Below are 27267 nucleotides of genomic sequence, written 5' to 3'. Positions count from 1 at the left end.
ACAACTCAATGAGTTAATGACGATGAAGTCTGGAGAAGTAAAAGAACATTTCGGGGTGCAAATGTGAGGGAAAAGGCTGAATTAGCTGGCCTCATTTGGAGGAATGTTTGGAATGGGACAGCTGCGTCGACGCGCTCCGACATGTCTGAGCCTGAACGTGGACTTGCATGGAGGCAGCTTTGAAAATGGGCTGCAGCTGCAGAGTCAGGACGGTAAGGAGTGAGGTTTGGAAAGTAACAGTATGCAATTACTCGAGTACCGTATTTAACTCAAATGAAGTCACGAGCTTTTAATGCGTTGTACTTTTACTTCCCAACATCTCAGAGAGAAATATTCCCTTTCCTCCGCTGCATCAGTCTGTCGTCTTAACGTCATAGGTTGAGATTTTCATATCGTTAAAGACACTGTGCATAATCAGACATCAAACTCTTTGATCCATATCTTTCTGGCTTGTGACATTTTATTTAGAGCATTTCTTCAAATTTTTGAGGAGTCTGAGTCACAGAAGGGGATTTTTTCTGTCTTAACTTCTCAGACGGCTTCACTTAAAAAACTCTTCAAGACTGACGGCGTTCCAGTTATACAACTTCTCAAAGGAAAAGTACAGATAAAGTAGACGATTCATATTTAAATACGATTTCCTGATAACATCAATACAGCAGAAATAATCCAATCATGAAATTTTTTTACCACACAAATACTCTCAGAGGCCATGTTGACAACATGCAGTAACATCCCTCCTGGGTTAGTGGATCAAAGATGGACGTCCTTAATGATTGGTGTTAATGCACTCCAATGGGCCGTGCAAAAGCATTGAGATCTGATCACCCTATAGCCACATACAGAGGCGGTCTGTAGGGATGGAGATAATACATTTAAATTGATATGGATGGAGAAGATACTCCGGGTGAAGACAGAACGAAAAAATGTATGCTGTTTCACACATACAGCTTATGGAAATTTTCAGGAGATTTCTGGACGTGTGAAAGTGCTATTACTAAAGTACTGTCCACTTGGGATCAGATCACTGAAACCATGTGTTGATACCAGGTGTAAACAGGGTCAAAGTAAACGTTAGAGGGAGATTCTGGTCTTATTAAACCAGAGCCGTGCGCTATATTAAGATACTTCAGGGTCATAAGGACTCATAGGTGTACAGTACTGTACTGTAATTATGTGTTTACTAATCAGTTTGCTCATAAGAGTATGTAATACTAACTCAACACAAAAACTAAACGCAGCTCATTGGATCTAACTCTGACTGAACACAAAGTCTTAGTGAATTCAGCGTGATTATGGTCAGACTCTGTGAGCTAAAGACGATTGCTTCAACACATCACCGCTTTTTCTCTGTGAGTCAAGGAGCAGGAAGTCATGATACGAAGGTGACTCATCTGTAGAGACCTCACTCCTCTGAAGAACGGGCCGAGAGTCCTACAACAAAACCTCCAGTCTCCTCTGGACTGCTGTGCTCCACCTCTCTCTGCTCGGCTCTCCAACATCCTGTATGTGAGGGGAATTCCACCTCAGTCCGTTTTAGAAGCACTGCTACATTTTGAATATTCAATTTGACATGAATCGGAGTTCCCCTAATCCCGCTGACCACTTCTGTAAAAAAAGAAAAAGAAGGTTTTCCTTAATGTGGAGGAGTAGATACAGTATCCTCACTCATACAATATTCAACACTTTCTCCCCTCATCTCAGAATCCATTTACCTCAGAGTGGGGTTCATCTCGGGGTTACAAACACGAACCAGTACAACAAAGGAGCTCATGAGAGAAGTACTCGTACAAAGGGATTCTTCTTAAAGTGGTGGAGGTGAGTTGATCAATTTAGGAGAATTTGTCAAAATTGTTCATCGTTAAAGCCTCCATCTTGAAGATTTAAATTTAAGAACGATAAAATATAGGACTAGGACAAAACCTTTTTTTCTCCTCAGTATATTATAATCTTGATGACGGCCATTTTTGAAAGTAGTTCTGTCAGATACAAAGACTTTGGGGTACCTTGTTTGATTTAGTTGGTGGAGCAGACGCCCCATATAGCATCTTCAACACTCTGGTTGTAGGTTTGAGTACAAGACACAGCCCAAAAAATAATAGAGGGCAGCTGTGGCTCAGTTGGTAGAGCAATTGTCTCTCAACCAAAAGGTCAAGGGTCACAGGTTCAAACCCCAGCTCCTGCAACAACATGTCAGATGTGTCCTTGGGAAAGACACTTAACCCCAAAATGCTCCCACTGCTTCATCAGCAGTGTGTGAATGGGATTAGTTACTTTTGATGGTCTCTTTACACAGCAGCCTCGACCATCAGTGTGTGAATGTGTAGGTGTGACCTGCGGTGTAAAAAAAGTAACAGAAACTGAGATTGAAGACGGCGGACAAAAGATGTGAAAACGGGAAAATTTATTAAATCAGGTTTGACAGGTCAACATAAAAACACAAAAATAGCATTTCTTCAATCAATCAAATAAAAAATAAAAACACAACATGCCGTGATGTTTGAAAGATGCTGACTGAAACAGAAGCCGAATTTAACACTCGAGCGACAATTTTTCACCTGGGTGGAGAACTCTGGAGGAAAGAGCTGCAAGTATGGTCGATTGGTTTTATGATATTTACTTTAACTTTACTAACCTGATGTGGGTGTAGAATATTGTCATGGACTGATTGAGGGGGGGAAACCAAATCTTCTGAGAGAGATTTCAAGCAGAGATTGTTGATTTTAGGGCCCGTGTTCACGAAGGATGTTTTTTTGCGCTGGCAGCGTTTTTAGCGATCAAAGTCGGCTGTTTATTGGGGCAGCTATTTATTGGGGCAGCAGTAGCTCAGTCTGTAGGGACCTGGGTTGGGAACTGGAGGGTCACCGGTTCAAATCCCAGTGCAGACCGAATATGGAAGTTGGTCTGGTAGCTGGAGAGGTGCCAGATCACCTCCTGAGCACCTGAGCAAGGCTCCACTCCATCCCTTATTTTGGTACCATTCCCAACTTTTGGCGGTGGAAACTCCAATAAATGGGTACCTTACCGGACCGAACTGAACCGGACCGCTTGGAGGAAACGGGGCTTCAGATGCTGCTAACGTCAGGACACAATTCCTTTGCATTGTTTTATGTTTCATTGGATGATATTTCCTTGAATAAAGGAATACATTAAGCACACAGAGCTAATAAAACTAACTTCACTTTCGTAACCTAGCAACAATGAGCGCTGTTGAGAAGTGCTCTGAAACGTAGATGTTGGGCGCTGCCAGCTCAACAAACATCCTCATTGGACACAAGTCGTTAATGTGACTTTTAATGAAACTGTGGTGGATAAACATAAAGTGTACATCACCTAACCTTGAAGATCCAACACTTCCTGTTTGTTGGGCTGAAGGGGGAACATTTGAATACTGGTGTTAATACAACAACACAAGTTGGCATTGGAAGCAAAAAACAAAAAAAACTAAGAGGAAGAAACTATGGCAAAAGATCTTAAAGAAGTCAAACAGTCATGTATCACCTCACTCAGCCACTCAGGATCCAAACTTTTGAGGTAAGTTCAAGCATCAATGATCACACTTCTAATCTGTCCATCCATCAAAAAGGAGCCCGGTTCAAACTCTATCTGTTATATAAATATACTGACAAAAATATAGAGATGCTCCAAGGTCACAAAGGTTGTCCATGACATGCTCTGCATTACAGTTATGGATGGACCTACAAGCTGTGAAGACCACATGTGTGTGTGCATGTGGGAGTGTGTGTGCGTCAGGGACTACGTGTGGGTGGTTTCTGCTACGGTTGAATTTGCACGAGAGGATGTCAGAGGAAGGGGAAAACTGTTGGTTCCAACCGTCGTCGGGATTTTGGTCTTTTCATCATCGCGAGCGGGTCATGGGTGGGTCATGGGTGTCAAGGCTTCGTTGGCTGGATGGAGAGCAGGCTACCAAATTTGAAGTGCTGGATCACGGGGAACTTCTCCAAACACTGGAAACAGGAGCAGAAAGAAAAGGGAAGGACACTTTATCAAAACACAGCTAAATGTGAAGTGTGAAACTCTGATCTAACACACTGCACCTCAGTGAATGATGCTGGAAAATGTACACACCGCGGCCTGCTGCACAGTGCAGAAAGCCATGGACATGAGAGAGACACCATTCTCCCCGTTGAACGTTATTGTACTATTGAATCAACCTTGAAGCTATTTTCTTTAAAAGCTGGAATAGTCACCAGCTCGGACTGCAGGAGTTTTAGAAATGGGGTCGCATCTCACACATCAGAAGAATCTAAACAGATATTCTTCTCCATAATCTCAAGCATGCACACACTACAGGAAGAATATACGAATATGAAAACAATGGCAAGACACACCCTAAAGGATTTTATTATAGTGCCCAGCAAGGACTGCACCATTTCATGTAAAAAATGGTGTCAGCGGTTACATTTGCAATTTTAGAGCTTTGTGCAGAGAGGAAAAAAAAAAAAAACTAGTTTGGGAGATGCGGTCAATAAGGATGTTCTTCAGTGAGAGCTGGAGGAAAGATTTTAACTGTCTTATACATTTCAGATGTCCAGCACACCCGTACCACTGTGTCTTGCCGCTGGTCGCCATTACTACTGTCCTACTGTCCAATGGCGGCCATTGCTCTGATGGTATCGTTTGAGATCCCCAGCTCCTGCAGCCACATGACCCACGTGTCCTTGGGCAAGACACTTAACCACAAGTTGTAGGGGTGGGAATCTCCAGAGTCCCCACGATACGATACTATCGCGATACTCGAGACAAGGTACGATTCTATTGCAATTTTTAACATTTTGCGATAGGCTGAGAATTGCGATTTAACTTTTTCAACTGCATTTCATGTCCACTACACTAAACAAAGAAGAAAACATTCTCAGTCTGTTCACCTCACTTTAGTCTTTTTATTTGTATTTCAGTCTAATTGAACTTTAACGTGAATTCTTAACATTGCAACGTGTTCAAAATGAAATGTGCAACCCCTTCAGCAGTTAAAAATTTAAAAAAATCATATTAAAAATATCGATACTCGGCCTCCATGAGCTGGTATGATATCACCACACAAAACATTGCGATACTATAATTTTTTATCCCACCTCTACCAAGTTGCTCCCGCTGCTTCATCAGCGGCGTATGAAAGTGTATGAATGGATTAGTTACTTCTGATTGTCTCTTTACATATCAGCCTCTACCATCAGCGTGTGAAATATACGCAAGTCATGTACCATTTACCTCGTCTCTCACGGTAACTGTGGTCATGCTCAACCTTCGCCACGAGATTTCTCATCCTAAATATCAAACATGTTTGATATAAATCCGGGCGGCCCCAATGCTGTCTGAGCTCATTGAGGAGGTTAAGATAGGATCTTTATACCACTCTCACTACAGAATAATCTGGGAAGATTAGCGGTTCCGAGCAGACTCGAGTTGGAACAACCCCCACTATTGTGAGGACGGGGAATCAGAATCTGTAAACTTAATCACAAGTTTGCTAAATCATTAAACTGTTAGACTATTTCTTCACCGCTCTGAACTGACGCCTCATTTTCATCCACTCCCAGTTCAACTTCAACTAAAAACCACTAAATGGTGTAAAAAAAAAAAAAAAAAAAAAAAAAAAAAAAAGGATGTAGAATTTGGCTGAAATTTTCCTGGCAACACATTTTTGGTTATCTAATTGTGGTGAGGGGAAGATGAGAGAATTTTCAAAGCCAGATTTTTACATGAAGCAAGATGTTAGCAGAAGTTTCTCCACCAAACAGTTTGTACGCACAACGCAGTTTAGATTTATAGTTTGTTGTCACTTTTTTTCCTGCTGATGGCGTCATTGAGACGCATTCTTCTCTTTCAAACAGACTCTCATCGAAGCCCAAATCCCCAAAGTTAACCTTGACTTTAAGCATTGTTAACTCTTTCCTTTCCTTCTTTCATAATGCCGGCTCATCAGCCCAGAGGAGGCTCTTTGTGCGCTCAGACATGGACCCAGTTTCAGGGAGCAGGGTGGGGGTTGGCGGGGGATTGTGGGTGTCTGCGGTGGGGGTTGGGGAGTCTGTACCGGAGAAATTGAACTCTGTGCTCAGTCAGTCTGTGCAGTGACACTATCGGTCATGATCATCTGAGCAGAACCAGGCTGGAAACACTTACGTAGGAAAACTTAGGTCCAAACGGTTATTTAATCAATGAAATGTGTAAAATCATCTAAAGGTCATTTACATCCCTGATATACGCTCGATAAAACATTAGAAGGTCACACGGGGGAGCATTTCTTATCTGCCTTTTGGACATTTTACTTTCCCCAATAACAAAATTCACTTTCAATCATTTTCTGTTTTTCTACAGCAGACCAACTTTTCAGAATAAGTCGGAGGAAGGCATGAAGCTCTACCCTTTCTATCTGCACTAATCTATGTTAGTGGCCCCCCTTTAAATCATTTGGGGTGACAGTGGCCTAGTGGTTAGCTAGAGCACCCACCCAATGTACAGAAGCTAAAGTCCTTAAGCGGGCAGCCCAGGTTCTGATCCAACATGTGGCTACTTTGCTTTGTGTCATTCCACTCTCTCTCTTCCCTGATTTAGGACACAATTCACTGTCCGGTCAATAAAGCAAAAGTAAATCTTGGGAAAATGTTGCTACATTTGCATAATTTCTGCCATGGCTGATTTGACCTCCAGGTGGGCGGGTTATTTTTGCTTCCCATTAGGCTTAAGGCCCACCTCCGCTCAAACCACTGTGCCTGTTTCTGGGTTGATCGAAAGTTAGTTTGAGTTCAAATTTCCAATATGGTGACTGCTATTGTTGGGCTTCAAAACGCCTCTTTGGAAGCCAGAGAGTGATGTCACTGAAACTACGTCCATGTTACATACGGTCTAAGACCAAAACTAGCATTCCGTTATCAGGGATTCTTTCTGCTGACCTGCTAGCGTTAGCTGATAACTTAGTGCTTGTAACACCGTGCTCCTTCATAGCTCCACCCTCGGGTCCAAATAAGGTCACTTCTGGTTATTTAAAAAGATGCCGGTTGTTAAAATGTGACACTCCAGGCTTAAGGTGCAACAAGGAAGGACTCGGAAAAAGAGACGGGAGTCATGTTTGAGATTTTTCTTATTTTATCTTAGTGGACTGAAGAGACAGTCCAGGCCTGCAGACAGTATTCCAGAAACAAATGGTTGACGCTATGTTGGCTATGTCGACCTCTTACATACGGTCTATGGTAGAAAACTAAAGAATTGTGTCTGAAGGCCCACACCAAGCAGACGGCAAAGAACTTGTGGCGACGCAGGCCAACTGTGGCATCGCCTTTGTCTTGGCCAAAAAGCTGCACTTGAACACACCGCACAGACTACAGCCAATGGCCAACCACCACCTACGTTCTGAGAGAGGAAATAACTCTCCATGCCAGCAGGCAGCGGTAGTCTGTTGTTATGATTTGAGAAGACCATTTTCACACCGCTGTCGGTCACCACTCGTATTATAGGTCGCCTACTAATGGAGAATAATGTCTGATAAAAAGTAGAAAATGGCGCTGGCGTTGTCAGCTCTTGGTCTTTTAGTGGAAAAAGAAAAGAAGAGGCGAAGGCGACAAATAAGGAGAAACCGCACTATTGGATGAAAGCATGGATACTACAGCGGCAAGGGGCTTTACAGAATCTGTGTCGAGAACTGGAGATAAATGAAATCTCTGAACAGCCAATCAGAGAGAGTCCTCTCAACGACCACTGACGCAGATTCAACATGTTGAATTGCCTGAAAAAAGGCCGACGGGTAGCGATGGAGCCGGACACAATGCAAAAACTAGGGCGACGACCACCTGGGTGTGTCGAGGACAGGGTTATGAATTCAGATTGCATCGACCCACAGTCTCACATGTTCTCTCTTCAAGTCTTTTTTTAATATATTAAACAATAACAAAGAGAAGAAAATTACTCAAATCTATAAACTCAGCAGGTTCAAAGTGTTTTTGATAATGTCTCCTTTCTTCTAGGCCGTCTGGGTATTACGTGTTTCACTTCAGTGTATCTACTTGTTGAGACGAACAACTGGCAGACATGACGTTGACTGAATTAACCATCTCTGGCAACTTTCAAGTCCGTGCAAGTTGATTTTTTTTTTTTTTTTACAGCGCACTGAAAAAAAAAAAACTGTGACCCACAAGCCGTCTGACGAATACAAAGAAACAGTTATACAAGTATTGAAGCAGCTCATATTTACACAAACACCCGACACATTTAAGGTGAGAGCTTCACGATAGGACACTTTTATTCTTTAAGCAAACAGGCCAACGTTTGACGGATGTTTCGCTTTTGTCAAAGTATGAATTTATTTGTATTTTTTTGTCTTAAAACATCGAGCTCTCAGAATCGTCTTTCACTCTCGGGCGTCGAGTTCTGCTGTTTCTCCGTCTCACACAACTCGCTGCCCGAAACCGTGTGTGGGGCCAGGAAAAGGGAGAGAGGAATGCAAGTCTGCTGATGGTTGCTCCAGGCTCGGAGGAAGGTCGGGACAGAGGGAGGGGAGAATTTAATGAAGGGAACGGCAGAGGAGGGAGGAGGGGGGAAGAGAGGGAGGAGGAGGGGGAGGCAGACAGCTTGGCCCCTCAGCTCTTTGGGAAGACTCACAGGCTGCTCTGGAAAACACAGGATGTGGGCATGCAGGCGGGGAGAACGGGCTTAGACATCCCCCCAACCCCACCCCCAACCGCCCACACACACACACACACACACAACACACACCAAAGCAAACACACACACACAATTCCATTCTCTCCATTCCTCTCTTAACCCTTTCCTGCCTCTCTCCTCTGCTCGCACGTTCAGTTGCAGTCTGGTTTCAGCTGTAAACTGATTTCTTTAAACTCATGTAAACGAGGACAAACGTTAAAATCTGAGTGAAGAAGTCCTGTTTTCAAAGCTACCTCTGTGTTTGTAGTTTCTTCACCATAGTTTTGCGCAGCACTTTTATGTGAATATGTGAGTTTCAAAACCTTCATAGGGAAAAATATTACAGGGACAGAAGTTCTTAAGGAAGAGATCAGAACTCATCATGGAGATGTGTCTTTGTGTTCTAAATAATCAAGTCAACACAGAGAGAAGGAAGTTTTGTGTTGAAACTGAAATAAAGGCATACCTGAATCCTTCCAAATGCTCCAAAAATATATGTGAAAGCTGCAGTGCAACAACATATGCTGATAATCTTAGTAAAGTCTATAAGGGAGACTAAGCCAAGCGCTGTTGGGTGCGCTAACAGTTGTACAACATTTCTGAAAACTTCCTGAAATTTCAGGAGTGAGCTGCATGTGTGAACGCAAACAGACGACTTTTTCACTCTGACTTAGCCGGACTGTTTCCTGCTGAGAAGTGTGAGTGCTGTGAGAACGCTGCAGGAAATATTCAGGAAAATTCCCAGCAAGCAAGCAGGAGGGCGTGATGGCGTTTATATCCTGCGACCGGTGCACGGCCAAAGATCTCTGTGCACATTATGAAACAGCTTCATTATGTTTTCTGTTTCCAGTCTCTTTTGTTCATAAATATGTTGAACGACAGGTAACATTTATACAACAACGCAAATATTCTCATTTTGCTTTGTCTGCTTCTTCCAAGCAGCTCTTCATATGTCATGTCTTGCCTCCTGAGACCCCCCGGCCCACAGGTCCAACTCCCCTGCTGTGTGATGCATGTGTGAACACAGAATAAGGGAAATTTCAGGGGCAGTGTGCCTTCAATTTTCTAGAAATTTACACGAGTGCATTATGTGAAAACTGGGGCTGTCTTCTCTGTGGCTGGTTCCTTATTTGTGACACACTATGCACCGTGCAGCAATCACAGGATATAAAAGTCACTCCCCCTCCTATTGGCTCGATCTGAACTCTCCTGATTATATCCTGCTGCATTCTCACATCAACTCACTCGGACTTGCTGCAGAAAAATATACTAGGGGTCTGTCAGGACTAACTCAGGGTGAAGAAAAATCTCCTCCGGCAAATATCAGGAGGTTTTCAGGAGTTTTCTGAGAGTGTGAAAGCCCTAACAGAGTGTCAAAAGGGTTTTTAATGGAGCCTATTTCATTGATTTAAAAAATGTGGGAGTAGTGTGGACGCTAAGCAATACGTTTATGCATTTGTGAATAAAAAACCTAACAGTGAATGTCGCGCTGAGTCTGATTCATACTTCTTCATTCTGTCGTTACAGTGTAGGTGTAAAAATATAGCTCAGGCTTCATCCACAATAAAACACTGTCGTTACTGAAGCCTGATGTGCACCTGGAAAACAGTGAACTACATGTTGGAGTGATGAGGAACACAACAACTGAATCACAATGAAACTACAGACAACGCTGTGCTTTGTAACTTGCTGCTGCCGCCTGTTCAACTCCAAACAACAACATTTAGTCTCTGTTTGAGGTCTGTTATTTCAGTTTCGGTCATTGATGGTTACTTTAGATACTTTAGATGGTTACTGCTCGGTTTCTTTGAGAAGAACACAGCATGGAAGGCTGAGGCACTTCACTGCCAACTAGTGTTTTAGAGGTGTAACTGCAGCACACAGGTATGAACACCATTAATGTGTTTGTTTCAATCTGAAGTCCACAAACACAGCAGCAGTTCTGTGAAGCTCCTCTTTCTCACAGGAGTTCTTCGAACCAAACGCTGACATCAGCATGCAAACACGCTCACAGCGATGCCGCTAACATGTTCAATGTGAAGCAGATGTCATGCTTATCATGGCTGCCATCTTCGTTTAGTGTGTTAGCATGCTAAAATCATGAATGCCAAGTACAGCTGAGACTAATGGGAACTTCATTGGTTATGCAACCTTTGTACTTTATAACTAAAGGATCAATTAGTAAGATTTGTAGTGAGTGAAATGATAAAGGTATCTTCCTATCTGATCAGACATTAAGGAAACATGCTATGTTGAAGTGCTGGCTTCTCTGACAACAATGCAGCAGCCAGTATGTCCTCCTTCTAACTTTAGATTCTGGTCCTGAATGATCTGGATTTGTTTGGACCAGAGATGCGCTTTTAAGACACACCGACACACGGTCGTTTTGGATGCCCCTCTGTTTGCCAGATATGAGAGCAGTTATCAGGTCAACAGGTGTTGCAGTGATGGAAGCGGGCAAGAGAAGTGGTTCAGATAGAAGTGATTGTACCCGGCCTAAAAAGCCTCTGCATGTTTCTAATAAGCTCCACGAGCAGAAACGTGCTCAAACTAGGATCAATATTGGAGATGATTTTGAAAAATGGAGAGAGGTTAGAACACAGAAAGGTTTACAGACCGATGCAGAGCTGGATAAACACTGAAGCTTCAGTGTCCACCACATGGTGACCTGAGAGCATCGACTCTACAGAGGAGGGCGGGGGAGAGACAGCTCTCTACAATGTTTAGAATTTGGACTACTAATAATGTGAGTTGGTTGTTTATTTTTGATTCCCAGAGTAACACATCAAGTGCTGTTTTAGATTGCAATGTGAATTTATTCGGAGGTCAATGACCTTATTTTACTCATGATACCAACACAGCTCACTAAACACCAGGCTACTGGTGCCCCAAAACCTTTTAGTCTTAACTCAAATTAAAATGTAATGTTGCTGCAGGAGTTTAGACTTCATGAATGGATTACTGTTCCATTCATAAAATCAGAGTAATGGACTTTAAGTACTGTGATTTGTGTTTTTGTGTTTTGTGAATTGGTTTCACAAGGGATCTATAATTTATGTTCTTCAAGCTCAGTATTTTTTTTAGTTTGGGGTCACGTCAGATTAAAGCACCGAAAAACTTAATAGCTGCTTTAATCCTGCACGGACTCAAAGTTTCCATCAGACTGATTAATGACTGACCTGTGACGCTGTGAGAGAAGAAAATCCCGCCAACATACCTCCGCCTTGTACATTCTGATCAGACCCTGGTTGACTTTGGACCAGGACGGGACAGCGCTGATGTTCCACAGCTGGTTGGAGTGCTCGGCAAACGGACCCGTCTTCATCTACACAACAAAGAAACAGAAAGAGAACAAGGTTAAAGTGGAACAACCGCGAGACGTTGTGTAACAGTTTGACATTGAGGGGGGGGGGGGGAAAAACTCCAGAAATCAAGGCTAATGAAAAAGTTCCAACCAGGAAAGTTGGAGCTGGATCTGGATTTAACTTCTTTTTTTATAGAATTTATGTGATGACTACATGTTCATGATTACACAGAAGTATCCACAGTGTGAAGGATATTTGCTGCTTTTTTAGCCCGAGTACCACTTTACTCATTTTAAAGTCTAATGTTTTGGAACTGCTTCATGTTGTGAAGTGGATCAGGCCGCTCTCGCTCCAGATTAAATGAAGACCACTCAAAGTTGTTTGTTTTCGTCACTGACGGGCTCAGATTGTTCCTGAGTGTGTGACAACGTTACAGAACGGATTCCTACAGAGATACAGAGAGAGGATTTCTTTAACCAGGAACAGCTGCTAGAAAAGCCACCAGACTCCATTGATAAAAACTCTCATTTTGCTGGTCAGAATCAACATAATTTGCTGCCTCCATTTCGGCCTTGTATCGTAATGTTCCCTTTTTATAGTGTTATGAAAACATTGAGTCGGGACCAGGTGAGGGCAGGGCAATTTATTGAGTTTTATTTCAATTATGCTTTTGGCTTCCAACGATCATGTAAACAAGATAATCGAGATTAAACGCTGTGTTAAGCTGGTGTCCACAGGTTCTGTCATGTGTGGTAAATGTGTTTGTTTTTATAGTGAAAGAGAACATCACCACTACCTCAGAAACATCAGTTAATCTATTTATTGTTATTTTTCACTTCACTTCACCATCCATCCGTTATCTAGACCGCTTTTCCAGGGTTGCTGGGGGTCTGGAGCCAATCCCAGCTGTCATTAGGCAAGAGGCGGGGTTACACCCTGGACAGCCAATCACAGGGCTGACATGTAGAGACAGACAACCAGACACACTCACATTCACACCTACAGGTAATGTAGAGTCACCAGTTAACCTAACGAGCATGTCTTTAGACTGTGGGAGGAAGCCAGAGTACCTGGAGGGAACCCACACCAGTTCCCTCCAGGAACCTCCTCGCTGTGAGGCAACAAAGCTAACCACTGCAGCACCTTGCAGCCCTACTTCACTTCACATTTTTCACTGATTGTGATCTCAGTATCATTTAAAATAATCTGGATTATAGTTTTGCCATCATCGAGCTGCTCTAATCCAGGTTACTCATTTATAACACCAAAAAGAAGAAGAATATAAAACAAACAAACATGTTGAGGCAGCAGCAAACTTAAACCCCATTTTCTTGCTAAGTAAAATTCCTGTTTTTGAGAATGGAGTCTGGTGTGTCAGGCGGCTATCTAACAGCTGATAGGAATGGCATTTCCACTTTTAATGGTGAAATGCTAATACATTGTATTGTAACGGAGCGCTTGGTAACTTTTAGTGGACATACTTTGATCGGCTGTTGCTGCCATTACAGTCTGTTTCACTGCTCCTGGAATTTAAATACTGCGGGCAACCCCAAACTTTGTGTAACCATGTGTAGTTTAGACATTTAAATATCTAGAAAACGAAACAAAGACAAACTTGAATTTCCCTTTGGGCACCAAACGGATGTTTCACTTCCATCAAACCTTATGAATGTTCATAAAGTATATTAATCACAGATCACTGGAGTTAATTCTGCAACATAAGGTAAATGTGTTTTTTAACAGGGAAGTTGTGATTGGCCCGTCTGCAGTCTGGAAATGTGGTTTTCTCTGCTGATGAAGCTTTTGGTCAGCCTGAGCTGAGTCACTTAGAAAGGAATCCAGCGATGATGACCCATATTCATGGCAGGAGAAAACCCAAAGACTTCTAACTTTTTGGAAAATAGTGAGCTCATTCATCTACAGGAGAGTTTGACACAGAAGAAAATGGGTCGCCAGGAGAATCCCTTTAACACTGACTGAAGCTGCTTCTCTTAATCACAGAACAAAACTTTGACATCAATCTGTGGTTTGATGCATGTTCAGGGAGCAGGAATGATAACGAAGGGAAGTGAACAGTTAGTGCATCTTTAGTGTGCTGTGTTTAAAAGCAGAGATAACGCTGCTGTTTGATTCGTCCTTCAATCCTCGGTGAAAAAAATAAAAGCTTAGTTTTGATCTACATACAACTGCTATAAAGAGGATTTCTATATCAACAGAGCTGGTGAAAGTTTGTATGAGAGAGCGATCACTCAGAGAGGAACACCTACAGAAGATATCTTCCTGCATTATCCTCATGTTGCTCTATGGAGTCTTTCAGTCGATTGTTTTGGTTTTCTGGCCCTAAACTTGCTGCAGGACGGAATTCATTTGACCAAAAAGGTTTGAAAAAGACCTCAGGGGTTGTAAATCTGTGGAGGTGTGTCTCCTCGCTCGTTCGCGTCTGATGAAGGGCCGGAGCCCAAAATGTCACCTGGTGAAATATTTCATTAAATGTTAAATGGAGCAGCTTCTGGTGTGCTGACTGAAGACGTTTTCACATCTGCACTCTTGAAAATATCTAGATAAGTCTACTACTTCTGCATCTTACCTCAGGAGACCCCCCCCCCCCCCCCCTCCTGTCTGACAGGGACAGTCTCGCTCTGTAAGGAGCATATGTGAACAGCCAGGTCAGGAGAATCTCCAGAGCAGTCCTCCTGAAATGATCTAGATATTTTCAGGAGTGCAGATGTGAAAACGGCTTGTGACTACAGGGAGACACTGAGGAGGCTTATCTACGGTGCGCCTAAAGGAACAAAATAGCATGAGCATTAATCGCGGTCAAGAAAAGTTAGTGATTAATTATCGACCATAATTAATCTAGTAAATTCAGACAGCTCTCTGATTTTATTGTGCATCTTTAATATTCAATCGAAGAAGCCACAGCAAGATGAATCAATGTGAGTGCAAACAGTATGAAAGACAACAGCCCGGCCTTGTTTGTGTCACTGGCGCTCGTCTTATGACTCTGAATACTTCGCTTTAAGCTAAATCATCGTTGTAGTAAAAAAAAAAAAAAGGCCCACACAGAACAAAAGGACGACTGTTCTCCAGCAGTAATGAATCAACAGCGAGTGTGTTTGCTGACACACAGACAACAAAAAAGTGAGAGGAACAAAAGACAGAGTCAGTGAGAAGACAAAAACAAATGTAGAAATTCATAAATGTATGAATGAATCGAGGACTATCGACTGTTTTCCCACCATTTTCTCCCAAGAGGCAGAGGAACCCAAACCCAGACCCCCGGGGGCATCAATCCTAACAACCCCCCCCCCCCTCCTTTTTCCATCCCCCTCCCATCCCCGTCCTCCCCCCTCACACGCTGCCTCAGACACTTTCCAGGGCCTCGCATGAGAACACATGGGGGAAGGGCGTGGAGGGGGGGGGGGGAAAGGGGGGAGGAGACAGCCCGTATTCCCTGGAGGAAGGAGTGATTCACAGCAGCATGTGGGGAAGGAAGTGACTCATGTTCGGGACCGAGCGCACACACACACATGTACACACTCACACACGCACACTGGAGCCCTGTGTGTGGATTAAAAAAGAGGACTTTAAGTATCCACATGTGTGTGAACAGGAGGGAAAGAGTTCAGCGTACATACGGAGGAGTGTTGCATGCTAACGGGCCGGTCGGAGCGGCAGTAAACAAAAGAGGAACAACAAACCTGCAGGAAAAAGTGAAAAAAAACAAAAAAACAAGAGATGGATCCAAGAGAGGGAAAGAAAGCCTCACAGAGTGTAGTCATGTTCACTCTGCATCATCTACACAGGAAGAATAACATCTTTTTATAATCAGTTTAACCCACATTTAGCCCGACTTCTCCACTCAGAGGTTTATGATCAGAAACTAATACAGAAGTATCAAGAAAAAAAAGGTAGTTTTACGATGACTTCCTGGTGGAATAAACGGTGTCTTATATGAAGGGTTGATGCAAACAGAGCGCACAAAAAAAACAAAAGAAAGAAGAGCTGGTTGTTTTCTGTCTTGTTGTGTGTGAGGGTTGCTGGGTAACAACAATAGGGGAGGGGCCGGGGCTCCTTCTAGACTTCCATCTGCAAAAAGGAATACGCTTGTCTTTTAAATATTATAAAAACGATGCAAATCTAAACTTTTGGTGGTTGTTTTTGGCAGTTTTAAGACCATTTAAAGCTTCTGTTTAGGAGAGTTTGGTGTCACATTAGTTTATCATTTGATATTTTCCAGTCGTCTTTAGGAGCAATGCTCAAAGTTTAAATTTGTACTTTATGTACATTTACGAAAATACTGGTATAAGACACATTTTGATAAGGGGATTTAAAAAAGTGAAAAAGGAGCAAACATTTCTCAAAGACAGCTCATAGGGCTTTCACACTTGCACTGATATCTCCAGGAGGAGCTGTATGTGAGAACACAAACAACTGAAATGTTCACTCCGACTTGTCCTGGAGTTTCTCCTGACAGTCCTCTAGCATTTTTTCCGCAGCAAGTCAGAGTGAGCTGATGTGAGAACACAGCAGGATATAATCAGGAGAATTCACCTCGAGCCAATAGGAAGGGGAGTGACGTTTATATCCTGTAACTGCTGCATGGTGAATAGACTGTCTGCACAATAACGCTCTGTGCTCTAATGAACCTGCTGCATAATGTTTCCTGTTCTCCAGTTTGTTCTTCTTTAGTTCAGATTGAGATTCTGTTCATCTACACGTAGCATTAATATAAAGACAAATATTCTCATTATAGCGACCTGTAGCGGACTCTGTTGCTCTGTCCGTCTTTTTTTCATGTCACGTCAGGGATAGTCTCCTGCTGCATTGGTTCCGGTCAGTTTTGTGTGAACAGCTACTTTGATACTGCTCAGGGATTGTCGGAGTCTTTTTGGTTTTTCTGAGATTTGATTTTAAAAACGATATGCATTAAGTACGTAGCTGACCTGATTAACAGGTGGGCGCGATGTAACAATTTGTCAAGAGTCTTAAAATCCGCCTCAGCTCCAGCTCTCAGCCTGTCGTTAGGTTGACTGAAAGTTAGACTGAGACAGGATTTCCAACATGGCGGCTGCTGCTGATGAGCCTCCAGAGCCGGAGGATTCATTATTCTCACTTGCAACAGTCCAACGTTATAAATGTGACCAACAGCAAACTCAATGCTCTAAAAAGCAGCAGATTTTTTTTTACTTCTGAGAGACTGAAATCAGAGAATGGACCTTTATGTTGGAGGAAAACTGCCCAAAATAGGAGGCAATAAATATTCTGTTAATTGATTTATTGATCAGACACTGACTGTAAAATTCAGTCACAAAAACAACATCTTTCCCTCACTGATGAGGAAGACCCAAGAGGCCCGTCTTCCCCTCTTGACTCAACAGCAGCATCCTTTCATGCCCGTGAGGAGAAGGAAGAGGTCAGACAGAGGGAGAGGGAGGAGGAGGAGAGAGAGAGGACAGGAGGTGGTGCCTCTGAGTGGGATGGAGGAAAAGGATGTTGCTGCTCCACCAACGCCCTCCTCTGCTTCCCTCCCCTCCTTTTCCTCCAAACCCAGAAAACAAAGCGAACAGTTCCTGCTCTGGCACCGCACCAACACAATCCATCTGCCTTGTCCGTCTTCCCTTTCCTGGACCAGACCACATTCAGCTGTGGTCCGATTTAATCCAAGGAATAAATAAATCTGTACATGATCACAACCAAGTTCTGCTTACACATGCGTTAATTAAGCATTTTATTTGTTTTAAACACAAAGTGTAATTAATCTCCAGGGTCTACAGTAAGAGGAAAGAGTTCCCAGTAAGAGTTCATTCAAATCGTTTAGAAAAAGGAGGTAGTTATACGCACATCACGTCAGTGCAAACAAAGCACAAAAATGATCACCTGAAGAAGAAGACGAGGTCGAAACGTTGTGATAGTGATGAATTAAAACTTTTTGTGGCATTTGAGCGAGTGTGCGTTCCACCTTCTTCCTCATTTCAAATACATTAGAAACATGTCGAAGTCAAACACTGGGGGTAAAGAGTGTTACGTCCAGTAGGGGGCAGCACTACCTGTGTTTTACTTTATCTGAAGGCCCTGACACACCAAGGAGATGTTGGTCTACGATCCTAGTTGGACCGTTGGTGAGCGGTCATCACCCTAGTTTTTGCAGTGTGTCCGGCTCTGTCGCTGAGCATGTACGTGCGTCACCTCCTGACACTCTGGAGAGTGATGAGGCTCGTTGTAAGCCACATAGCGCCCTCTGCTGGTGACAGAACTGCTACTGTCGTACGTAAATAAATCTAGCAATATCGGTGCATATCTGAGATAAAATTAGCCGATACCGATAGTCACTTGATATTGTTAAATCGGCCAATATTATCGACTGGCCGATTAATCCGCCGGGCTGTAGTTAGCAGTGCTAAATAATCAAAGCTAAAGTTAGAGCTAGCCTTGTTAGCTGGGTTCATCTACATAAATGTGTGGTGCATATTTTCTAAAGTGACTTAAAAGTTGTTCTAGGCCTATTCTCTTTATTTGATAGGAAAGTGGAAAGAGAAGGAAATCTGGAGAGAGAGCGGGGAATGCAGGACTCGAACCCGGACCGCCCGCATGGAGGACTTTCAGTTATGTAACTGGCACCAGGGGGCAGGAGGGCAAAGTGTGCGGCTTCACATGAAAGCCATGAATAGCCTCCATGGATAGTCACTGTGAAATCATTTTCTCCCTGTTTCTGTTAGTAAGGGACGTTAAGTTTGCAATAAAAAGACTGAGTCATACTTAAGCTTACTTTGTCTAAAAATAATGTCTTTTTCTGTTCCACCTCAGTCCAGCAGGGGGCAGTAAAGCACATCTTATCTATTTTGCAAACTGTCAAATCCCACCATGAGGAGAAAAAGAAACCAACTAATTGTTGTTCACATGGAGAAGCAGCCAGTCACTGAAGCAAAGCTGGCTGTTTAGAAAAAAGAGCCAAACTCTGCGTCACAGAGTCTTCGTTATCCTGCTTATTCTCAAATAAATTAAAATATATTACAAGTTAATTAAAAGGCAGTTTTACAAGCATCTACCTGATGCAGATGATTTAGTGCCATGAGACAGAGAAAGACTGAATCAAACACATAAACTGATGGCTGCAAAATCAGAATATTGAACTAAAATGTGCAATAAAGAGAGAAAAGCATTTTTATTCCACATTTGATACTAAAACATTTTGTTTGTTTCTCGTAGGGTTGTAGTACTCGAAATCGGTCTTGCTCTCAAGACCACTTTATGAAGGTCTCAGTCTCGTCTCGGAATGGAAAGCATTTTTACTCGGTCTTGTCTCAGACTGGGCGGACTCCAGATTTTAAATCAAGACCAGTCAAGATCACCACTGATCGGCTATTTAACCACGTCATTACTGGGATTAGAAGGAAATCGCTCTTTCTAAAAGAACAAATAACTTCATTTTTTGTTTAATTTTAATCCCCCAGTTATGGCTGCAACCGTCCCGGTGTTACGGTCTATGTGAGTGACACGCCCGCTGCACACAAGATGTTGATTTGTTTTGTGATATTTATGGTCTTGGTCTCGATCCCTAAATGTCTAGGTCTGTCTCGGTAATGGAGCACTCTGGTCTCGGGTATGTCTTTGTCTCTGTTTGTGTGATCTTGACTACAACACTAGTATCCCGTAAAATAAAATTTGAGTACAACAGTATCGTAGCATGCTCTCAAATTCTGCACAAATTTAAAGTACTTCACCAGAGGAGAAATATGACAGTTTTCATAAATCCTCAAGTTTTAGAGTGTCCTCTCTCCCCTGAAACTGGCACACTGACTTTAAGCCACTAAATGTCTCTCACACATGTCTGTGTTTTGGCCAATGAAAACACAGATAAAGAAAGAGAAACAAAGTGAGTGTTACATTTCCCCACCTCGTTGATAAACTTGATGCAGTCCAGGAACATGTAGTCCTGGTGATGCTCGTTCACCACCCTCTCGTCTATAAAGTGCCGAGGCTCCACCGTGGGATGATCTGCAGAGAGGAACAAAGTGTAAGTGCACACGTTCACCACCAGATGTCGCCGTTTACCTTCACATCAACCCAGATCGACCTCAACGCTCTGTAAGGGAGCGATCCGTCCACCTTTAATGCAGCGCTTCAGTCACTCCCAGAACGTGACTCAGACAAAGCACTTTCACATCTCACCTGTTTGACACTGTAAGAATGAACTCATCATAAAATCTGCAGTTTTTTTTTTATCTGACTTGGTGAAATCAAAGCAGATTTCACGCTGACATTTATGATTTCAATAGAAGCTCGAGAGCTCTTCTTTTAAATCCATCTGCTGGTCATAATGAGAGAGGAGGCTGGGACACGGCCTCCAGATCTGCGAGCTATAAATAATGAAGAGTTTATATTTATGCAGATCATTTTGTAGCCATGGCAACACACGAGTGCAGCGAGTTCTGCTCAGGGGAGCGAGCACCGATCTGCATTTTTCTGCCTTTGATGAAAACTTCTCATTTCTTTTTTTCAGGTAGAAGGTCTTGTTGAGGGTTAACAACAGTTTGAGGGAAATATAGCAGCAGCTTTTTTTTTTTTTAACGAAAGTGTGATCTTTGTCTAAATTCCAACCTCGTCCTTTAAGATGAACTGCAGCTCTTTAATTTGTTGTCTACATTCAATTTAATCAAAGTAAGTTTAATACTGTCAGCTTTACCCACTTTTTATGCTTTATGACATGTCGTTAAACTTTACATCATTACTTTTATTGATTTAGAAGATCTTTGTATACATCTCTCCAAACACTCTATGAGCAACTCTTTAGACGGGCACAGAAAATAGCATCCGACCCGACCCACATTCTTCATTCTGACTTTCAGCTTTGACTCTCCGGGAGAAGATTCAGGGTCCCTCAGACCGGGCTGAACTGCTGTGAACATTCATGTGTGCAAGAACAGGTAATGGAGGAAGATGTGCAATATGACAACACGTCACCGCTGCAGAAAGGTGTTTTTATGTACGTGGAATTGTTACATGTTTGGTATGAGTAAAGTATATCTTATCTTATTTAATGTGTGATTTATAACTTCTACTTGTTTTTCGGTGGGGAGAAATTGTTCATAAAAACTGAAAAACAGATCTACTACAACATCCCACCATGTTGATCATAACCTCAAAACTGCAACAACACCAGCTTAAAGAATCAGGCCTGACATCTTCAGGATATCGAGACACGAGCGTCCATGTGCATCTTACCTACAAACTGGGAGCTTCCCCAGATAAACGGCAGAAACTGGAAGTCGTCCAGTCCCCACACACCTTGACTTCCAGCAGGTTCCATCCTGTAGGTCCTCTGCAGCTTCCGCATCACTGACAGATACCTGTGGATACAAACACAGCTAATTAAAGAACGTGCAAAGCCAGCTGTGTCTAAGATCAATGCAAATCACTTCCATAGAGCAGTTCTGACCACAGCATCCTGTTACTACCAATGATGTCATAATGTTAATACTGTCTGCTACAACGGCCAATACTGTGGGTTAGTCTCAGATATAAACTTTGGTCAGAGTTTGGAGTTCATGTTTAACAACAGCACACTTAAAAATAAAGACAGTTTTAAGCAATCTATGCTGACTGTTCGGGTTCTTCAACGTTTAGCAGGACCAAAAACCCAAATGGCCAAAATCAACCAAAGTTAAATAAAATACGGAGATGTGTTAAATCATTCCCTTGTCACTCAATAACAGACACTCATCACAGAGCACGACACTCTGCAGTGAGCAGAAAAGGCAGATTTTAGACACGTTCATCTATCATTCATTTTGCGTCATAACTGACGGATGTTTTTTCCTCTGCTGCTGCAAAAAAACGACTTGTTGCTGCTGCTTTTCTGCCAAACAGTTTGAAAGATAATATTTGATGCTGGTGACACATGAGCATAATACACCTGAGCAGGAAGAGCTCACCTGTTAAAAACTTTAAAAACGATAGCCAGCTGATCGTCTATTCGGAGAGCTCCCACCTTACAGAGACAGCAGAGGAACGCAGCAAAAGCAGCTTCATGACCTGAGGAGATCAAATATGTGCACATCAAATATCATCCTATAACTGTGATATTAGGAACAAACATTGAAGATTTTAATCAAGCTCCTACTTTTGTTTAAACTTTTACTGGAAGGAGTGATATAACTCTGACCCCTAGTGTTTAAAATGGGTACTGCAGTCTCTAATTGAAAACATTATAGAGAGCTGTCTCTCCCCCCTCCTCTCTAGAGTCCATGCTCACTCAGGTTGCCATGTGGTGGACACTGAAGCTTCAGTGTTTATCCAGCTCTGCATCGGTCTGTAAACCTTTCTGTGTTCTAACCTCTCTCCATTTTTCAAAAGCATCTCCAATATTGATCCTAGTTTGAGCACGTTTCTGCTCGTGGAGCTTATTAGAAACATGCAGAGGCTTTTTAGGTCGGATACAATCACTTCTATCTGAACCACTTCTCTTGCCCGCTTCCATCGCTGCAACACCTGTTGACCTGATAACTGCTCTCATATCTGGCAAACCGAGGGGTGTCCAAAACGGCCGTGTGGGGGTGCCTTAAAACCGTCTACCTTCTCTGGTCCAAACAGATCCAGATCATTCAGGACCAGAATCTAAAGTTAGAAGGAGGACATACTGGCTGCTGCATTGTTGTCAGAGAAGCCAGCACTTCAACATAGCATGTTTCCTTAATGTCTGATCATATAGTAAGATACCTTTATCATTTCACTCACTACACATCTCACTGATTGGACCTTTAATATTTGTATATTTGTCATGTGCTTTGCTCTCCTATCTTTAGAGGTTATCAGGCTGTGTAGAGTAATATATCCATGCTGTCTCTTTACTTCTCCTAAACTGCAGATCTCCCAGAGTGCTTTAAACACTGTAGAGACGTTACCTGTTCCATAGTCTATCCTGGTGGAGTTCCCCACAGACTCCTTCAGGTAGACGGCGATCTCCGGAGCTGCAGCAGATTTCTCTGCGGGGAGGATTGCTGCCACCAAGGCGTCTGCTTCCTGCACACACAAACACACACACACACAATGCTTCAACACATTGATAGGCCTCTAGTTGTATGTACTTTTTTAAAATTAAAATAATGACAGATTTAACAGCCATGTGATTGCACTGATCAGAAGCTTCAGTGATTGTGTGATGACATTTGACATTTGTTTACATTTCTTTTATGAAATTATTTTTAACTGGCACATATTATTTATCTTCACTACATCATTGTCTAAAATCAACACCATCATCAGACATCTGAAAACCAGCTAAATGTTTGAGTGTTAGTGTTTGTGTGTGTGCGTGTCCTAACCTGGTCCAGCTTGGCGTACCAGCTTCTGTAGGCCTTGTTTCCAAAGCGTGACGGCTGGTCCACAGGAGGCGTCTCGTTTATCCATCGATCCAGAGTCTCCAAAAGATCAAGTAACTTTTCTATCGTCTGCAAAACATCGAGACAACAGAGAAAACAGCAAAACTGATTCTCCTTATCACGTCATGACTTTGTGTCAATTTGAAAGTTTACCATCATCCAGTAATGGAGTCTGAGAGTATAAATTGTTGAAGTAAGTTTGTTTACTTGAAGTTGCTTGATGCTTGAGATTGGGACTGATCTTTTTCAAGATGATTGATCAGAGAAAATAAAACGAGGCGAGTGCTGCACAGGGTAAAATAAAATAAAAATCAGGTGCTTTTCAAGGATAAGGGACGGAGGTCAAATTGCAAATAAAGAAAAAAAGACTGTCCAGGTTATTCACAAAGTTCAAGGTGAAAATTTGGCCGTCTAAACTGAAAACCTGAGGCACCCTGATGCATTATAAACATCCTTCCTCTGTGCTGTTTCTTCTTCATCAGAAACACTCACCTACCATTGAAGAATAACAGAGTCTTTGGCCACATATCATGCCCTGAGTTATTGCGCTGTGTATGACTTTGTGTAGATCTTTATGCTGGCTGCTTGACACAGGCAGTAAAATCCATTCACAGGTGCCTTTTGTTTGTTTTTTTGGCCTTTTGGGTGTAATGTCATCTTCAGAGTAATCATATAAAAGTCTACAACTGCTCAGGATCTGTCTCTGATAAAACAGACCAACATCATCTGTAGGATGTCCACCATATACTGTACAATACTTTATTGTTCTCCAGGGGAAAATTTGTTGTCACAGCTTTGCACAGCTGGTACACAGGTATACATAAAGAACCCAACATGGGGAGAAACATATAAACAACAAGAAGAATCACATAAACAATGACATCGGCCATCAGTATCAGATGCTTTGTCTTGCAAGGCAAAATGTCTTAGAGTGAGGTTAAGTTGTTCATGTTGAGAAACTGAAAGCTTAACACCTGTCAAAAAAACAACAACAGTGACATGTGAGTTTTGTTTTTCTTTATTTTAAAACAACAATTACCACTTTTATATTCCTAAGAAAGCCACTGATAGGACGGGCGACGTACCTCTGACACTTTATATTCACACGTGAGCTTCTTCCCCTTCACACCTTCGTTCAGCGTCAGAATGAAGCCCATGTAGTCAGCGTACGCCTGCAAGAAGGACAATTGTGTTCAAGTGTGTTCAGAAAAAACGCTGAGCAAAACAACAAACAATGTGATCACATTTAGAGATACTGATTTCTTTACCCTGGTCACAATAAATGTGATGGACAACTTCTGTCATATCTGTCAATTACTGACTGACCCTTTTTCTTGTTTTTACTTCTCATCCTTCTTCGTGTTCTGCTCCCTCGACTTTATCCTCATGTTTCTTCATTCCTGCCTGCTCTCACTTGTTTTTAAAAGTCATGTTATTGCTTGTTTTATTCATGATCATATCATCTTAATTCTGTCACACTTTGACATTTCTTTCAAATGAAAAGTGTGCTACAAATAAATCGTATGATTAGTATTGTTATCATCCTGACTGGTGATATCTGCTCTGAGTTTATGTATTTTCTTTGTCTGTCAAAGCACTTTGTAAACATCTGTTTTTTCAAAGGTGCTGTATAAATAACCCACCACACTTTAACAGACTTTACCGGGGTCTTTAGTATCTTTTTCTTAAACTCAGTCAGAAATATTGACTTTTGCAAACCATAAATACTCAGAAAACATCGTCACAACTTGAGGAGATAAACTACGGGTAAGATCAAAGCCTACCACTGCAGATGTTTTGAACCCTTTTTCTTCTTCTTAAGATATTAACCCAATTCAAAAATCACTATTTTACTGCAAGACACCCAATTGGATTCCTCACACTGAGTCACTGTTGTCATTATGTTTTTCATTTTGTTGCAGGCAGCCACCTACCTGAGATCTCTTCCACTTCCCCATGTCAGGCACCATGCTGATTTCTTTCTTGGGTATCATGTAGGCGTCACAAGCGGTGTCTTCGACTGCTTCATCCTCAGGAGCAGATCCTACAGAAGGTGAAAGATGCTTCAATCTTAATATCAATGCAAGCTTATTTAAGACAACTATCCTGAGATATTCCCAGAGTAGACATGGAGGAGATATACTTTGTTTTTCGACAACTGACTAAAACATATGCATTTAATTAAAGTCTCAATCTAATACAAAGCGCCAGTATTAAAAAACTGTTTACAAGCCTAGAAACTTGGGGAAATTAAAAACAGAACACAGTATTTGAAGCACTTGAGGGGCTCACATCCAGAAGCCCTCTGTCTCTGCAGCATTACTTTAGATTAATATCATTCATTCTTTATCTTTTATTAAATATACTTACAGGAAGTATCCCTTTAATATGGGTGTTTGTGAACACACCAGTCTACTCTGTTTGAATCACAGACTTTCTATAAAAGAGTAAAAGCTTGATTCAATTAACCCTCCGACCATAAATAGCAGTGAATGTTTCTAGTAAATTATTCAAAAAGCATTAAAGTGCAAACTGTGTCCTGACAATCCTCACTAAGTGCTAGCTGATGAACCACGTATATTAGAGCAAATGTATGAGGGATTTTAAAGCATTTAACGACATCTGCTTAAAAAAAACAGAGTGCAAATTAAAGTTTGCATACAAGTAAACAAACAAGCCCCCCAAAAAGCATCTGAAGTTATCCAAAATAAACATGGTTAGCTTCGCAGGAGGGCAGCGGCGACTTTTCTTCTGGGCGTTGCTATGAAACATTAAAATGAATTCGTAACATTTCTCCTATGACTGTGTGGTGCTAAACGTTACCAGTGCTTTTAAAAAAACGAGATTAAAAGTGAAACAGAACCAGCAAGTGTTGAGCAGAAAACATTCAGCTGTGCTTTACCTGACTGCTGCTCTGTTTCCGCCATGTTTCCGGCTGACGCTCTTCTTCGCGGGTTTTTTAAACCACATTTCGAACCTCTGTAGCTCCTTACTGCCACCTGCTGTTAAAAAAAATAAACAACACGCCAAGTAAAATACATCATCTTGTTTTTAGTCAAGGCAAATTTATTTATATAACACATTTCAGACTGCAGGCAAAGTGCTTTTCATAAAATAATTATTATATATTTGTGCGATTAAGAAATACTTTTTTTTGCATGCAGCATTTACACAAATTAGACATGTAAGCCCAAGCAGATATATAAATACATTTACAAACAAATGTGTGAACTTGCAAACATAAAAGTACTGAATACTACTGTCAAGCGTAGAATGCAGTAAGTAGTTCATAGTGCATACTATATGTTAGTATGTTTTCCAAAATGTTAATTTGTTTCAAGCTTTGCAAAAGTGTTTCAAACATTGTTTTTGTTTTGTACAGAAGCGTATTGCATTCATGTGGAGAATTATTATTTTTTGCTTGGTTTCTTGTTATAACGAGAAAAGATCTTGTTATTACGAGATAAAGATCTTGTTATTACGAGAAAAGATCTTGTTATTACGAGATAAAGATCTTGTTATTACGAGAAAAGATCTTGTTATTACGCGATAAAGATCTCGTAATAACAAGATAAAGATCTCGTAATAACAAGATAAAGATCTCGTTATTACGAGATAAAGAGAAAAAAGCATTGGGGTGGTGGCGATGAGGAGGCGTGTGTTTGTTTATGGGAGTGTACAGTACACCAGTGGCAGCTCATTACAACATTTCAGTATAAACACTGTAGCAGGCGATTCTGGTGATTCATGGGGTTAAAGTATTTTCAGTAAATGCCTAAGCGTATCTTGAGACACCACATAGCCAGCTTGAATACAATTCAGATGCATGACTTTATATTGGTGAAGCATACTATATCTATTTAACTGATCCTGGAAGAATGATGATCTTTTCTCGTTATAACAAGAAACCAGGCAAAAAATAA

At 41.8% G+C, this 27267-nt stretch overlaps 1 protein-coding gene across 1 annotated transcript; it reads right to left on the bottom strand.

Annotated features, from left to right (window-relative positions):
• Window positions 1-2389: 2389 nt before the first annotated feature.
• On the bottom strand, window positions 2390-26344 carry ptpa (protein phosphatase 2 phosphatase activator). The gene is made up of 10 exons (XM_020640084.2): window positions 26247-26344; window positions 25279-25388; window positions 24430-24516; window positions 23288-23413; window positions 22868-22985; window positions 21899-21998; window positions 21189-21313; window positions 19861-19961; window positions 11876-11983; window positions 2390-3968 (listed from the first exon to the last, which is right to left on the bottom strand). The coding sequence occupies exons 1-10, from the start codon at window positions 26269-26271 to the stop codon at window positions 3894-3896; spliced, it is 975 nt and encodes a 324-aa protein (XP_020495740.1). The 5' UTR covers window positions 26272-26344; the 3' UTR covers window positions 2390-3893.
• Between the last annotated feature and the right edge of the window lie 923 nt (window positions 26345-27267).

Source organism: Labrus bergylta, chromosome 17 (assembly GCF_963930695.1).
Source record: "Labrus bergylta chromosome 17, fLabBer1.1, whole genome shotgun sequence".
Taxonomy (NCBI): Eukaryota; Metazoa; Chordata; class Actinopteri; order Labriformes; family Labridae; genus Labrus; species Labrus bergylta.
The sequence above is the reverse complement of the archived record's forward strand: the minus strand, read 5'-3'. Positions and strand labels throughout refer to the sequence as shown.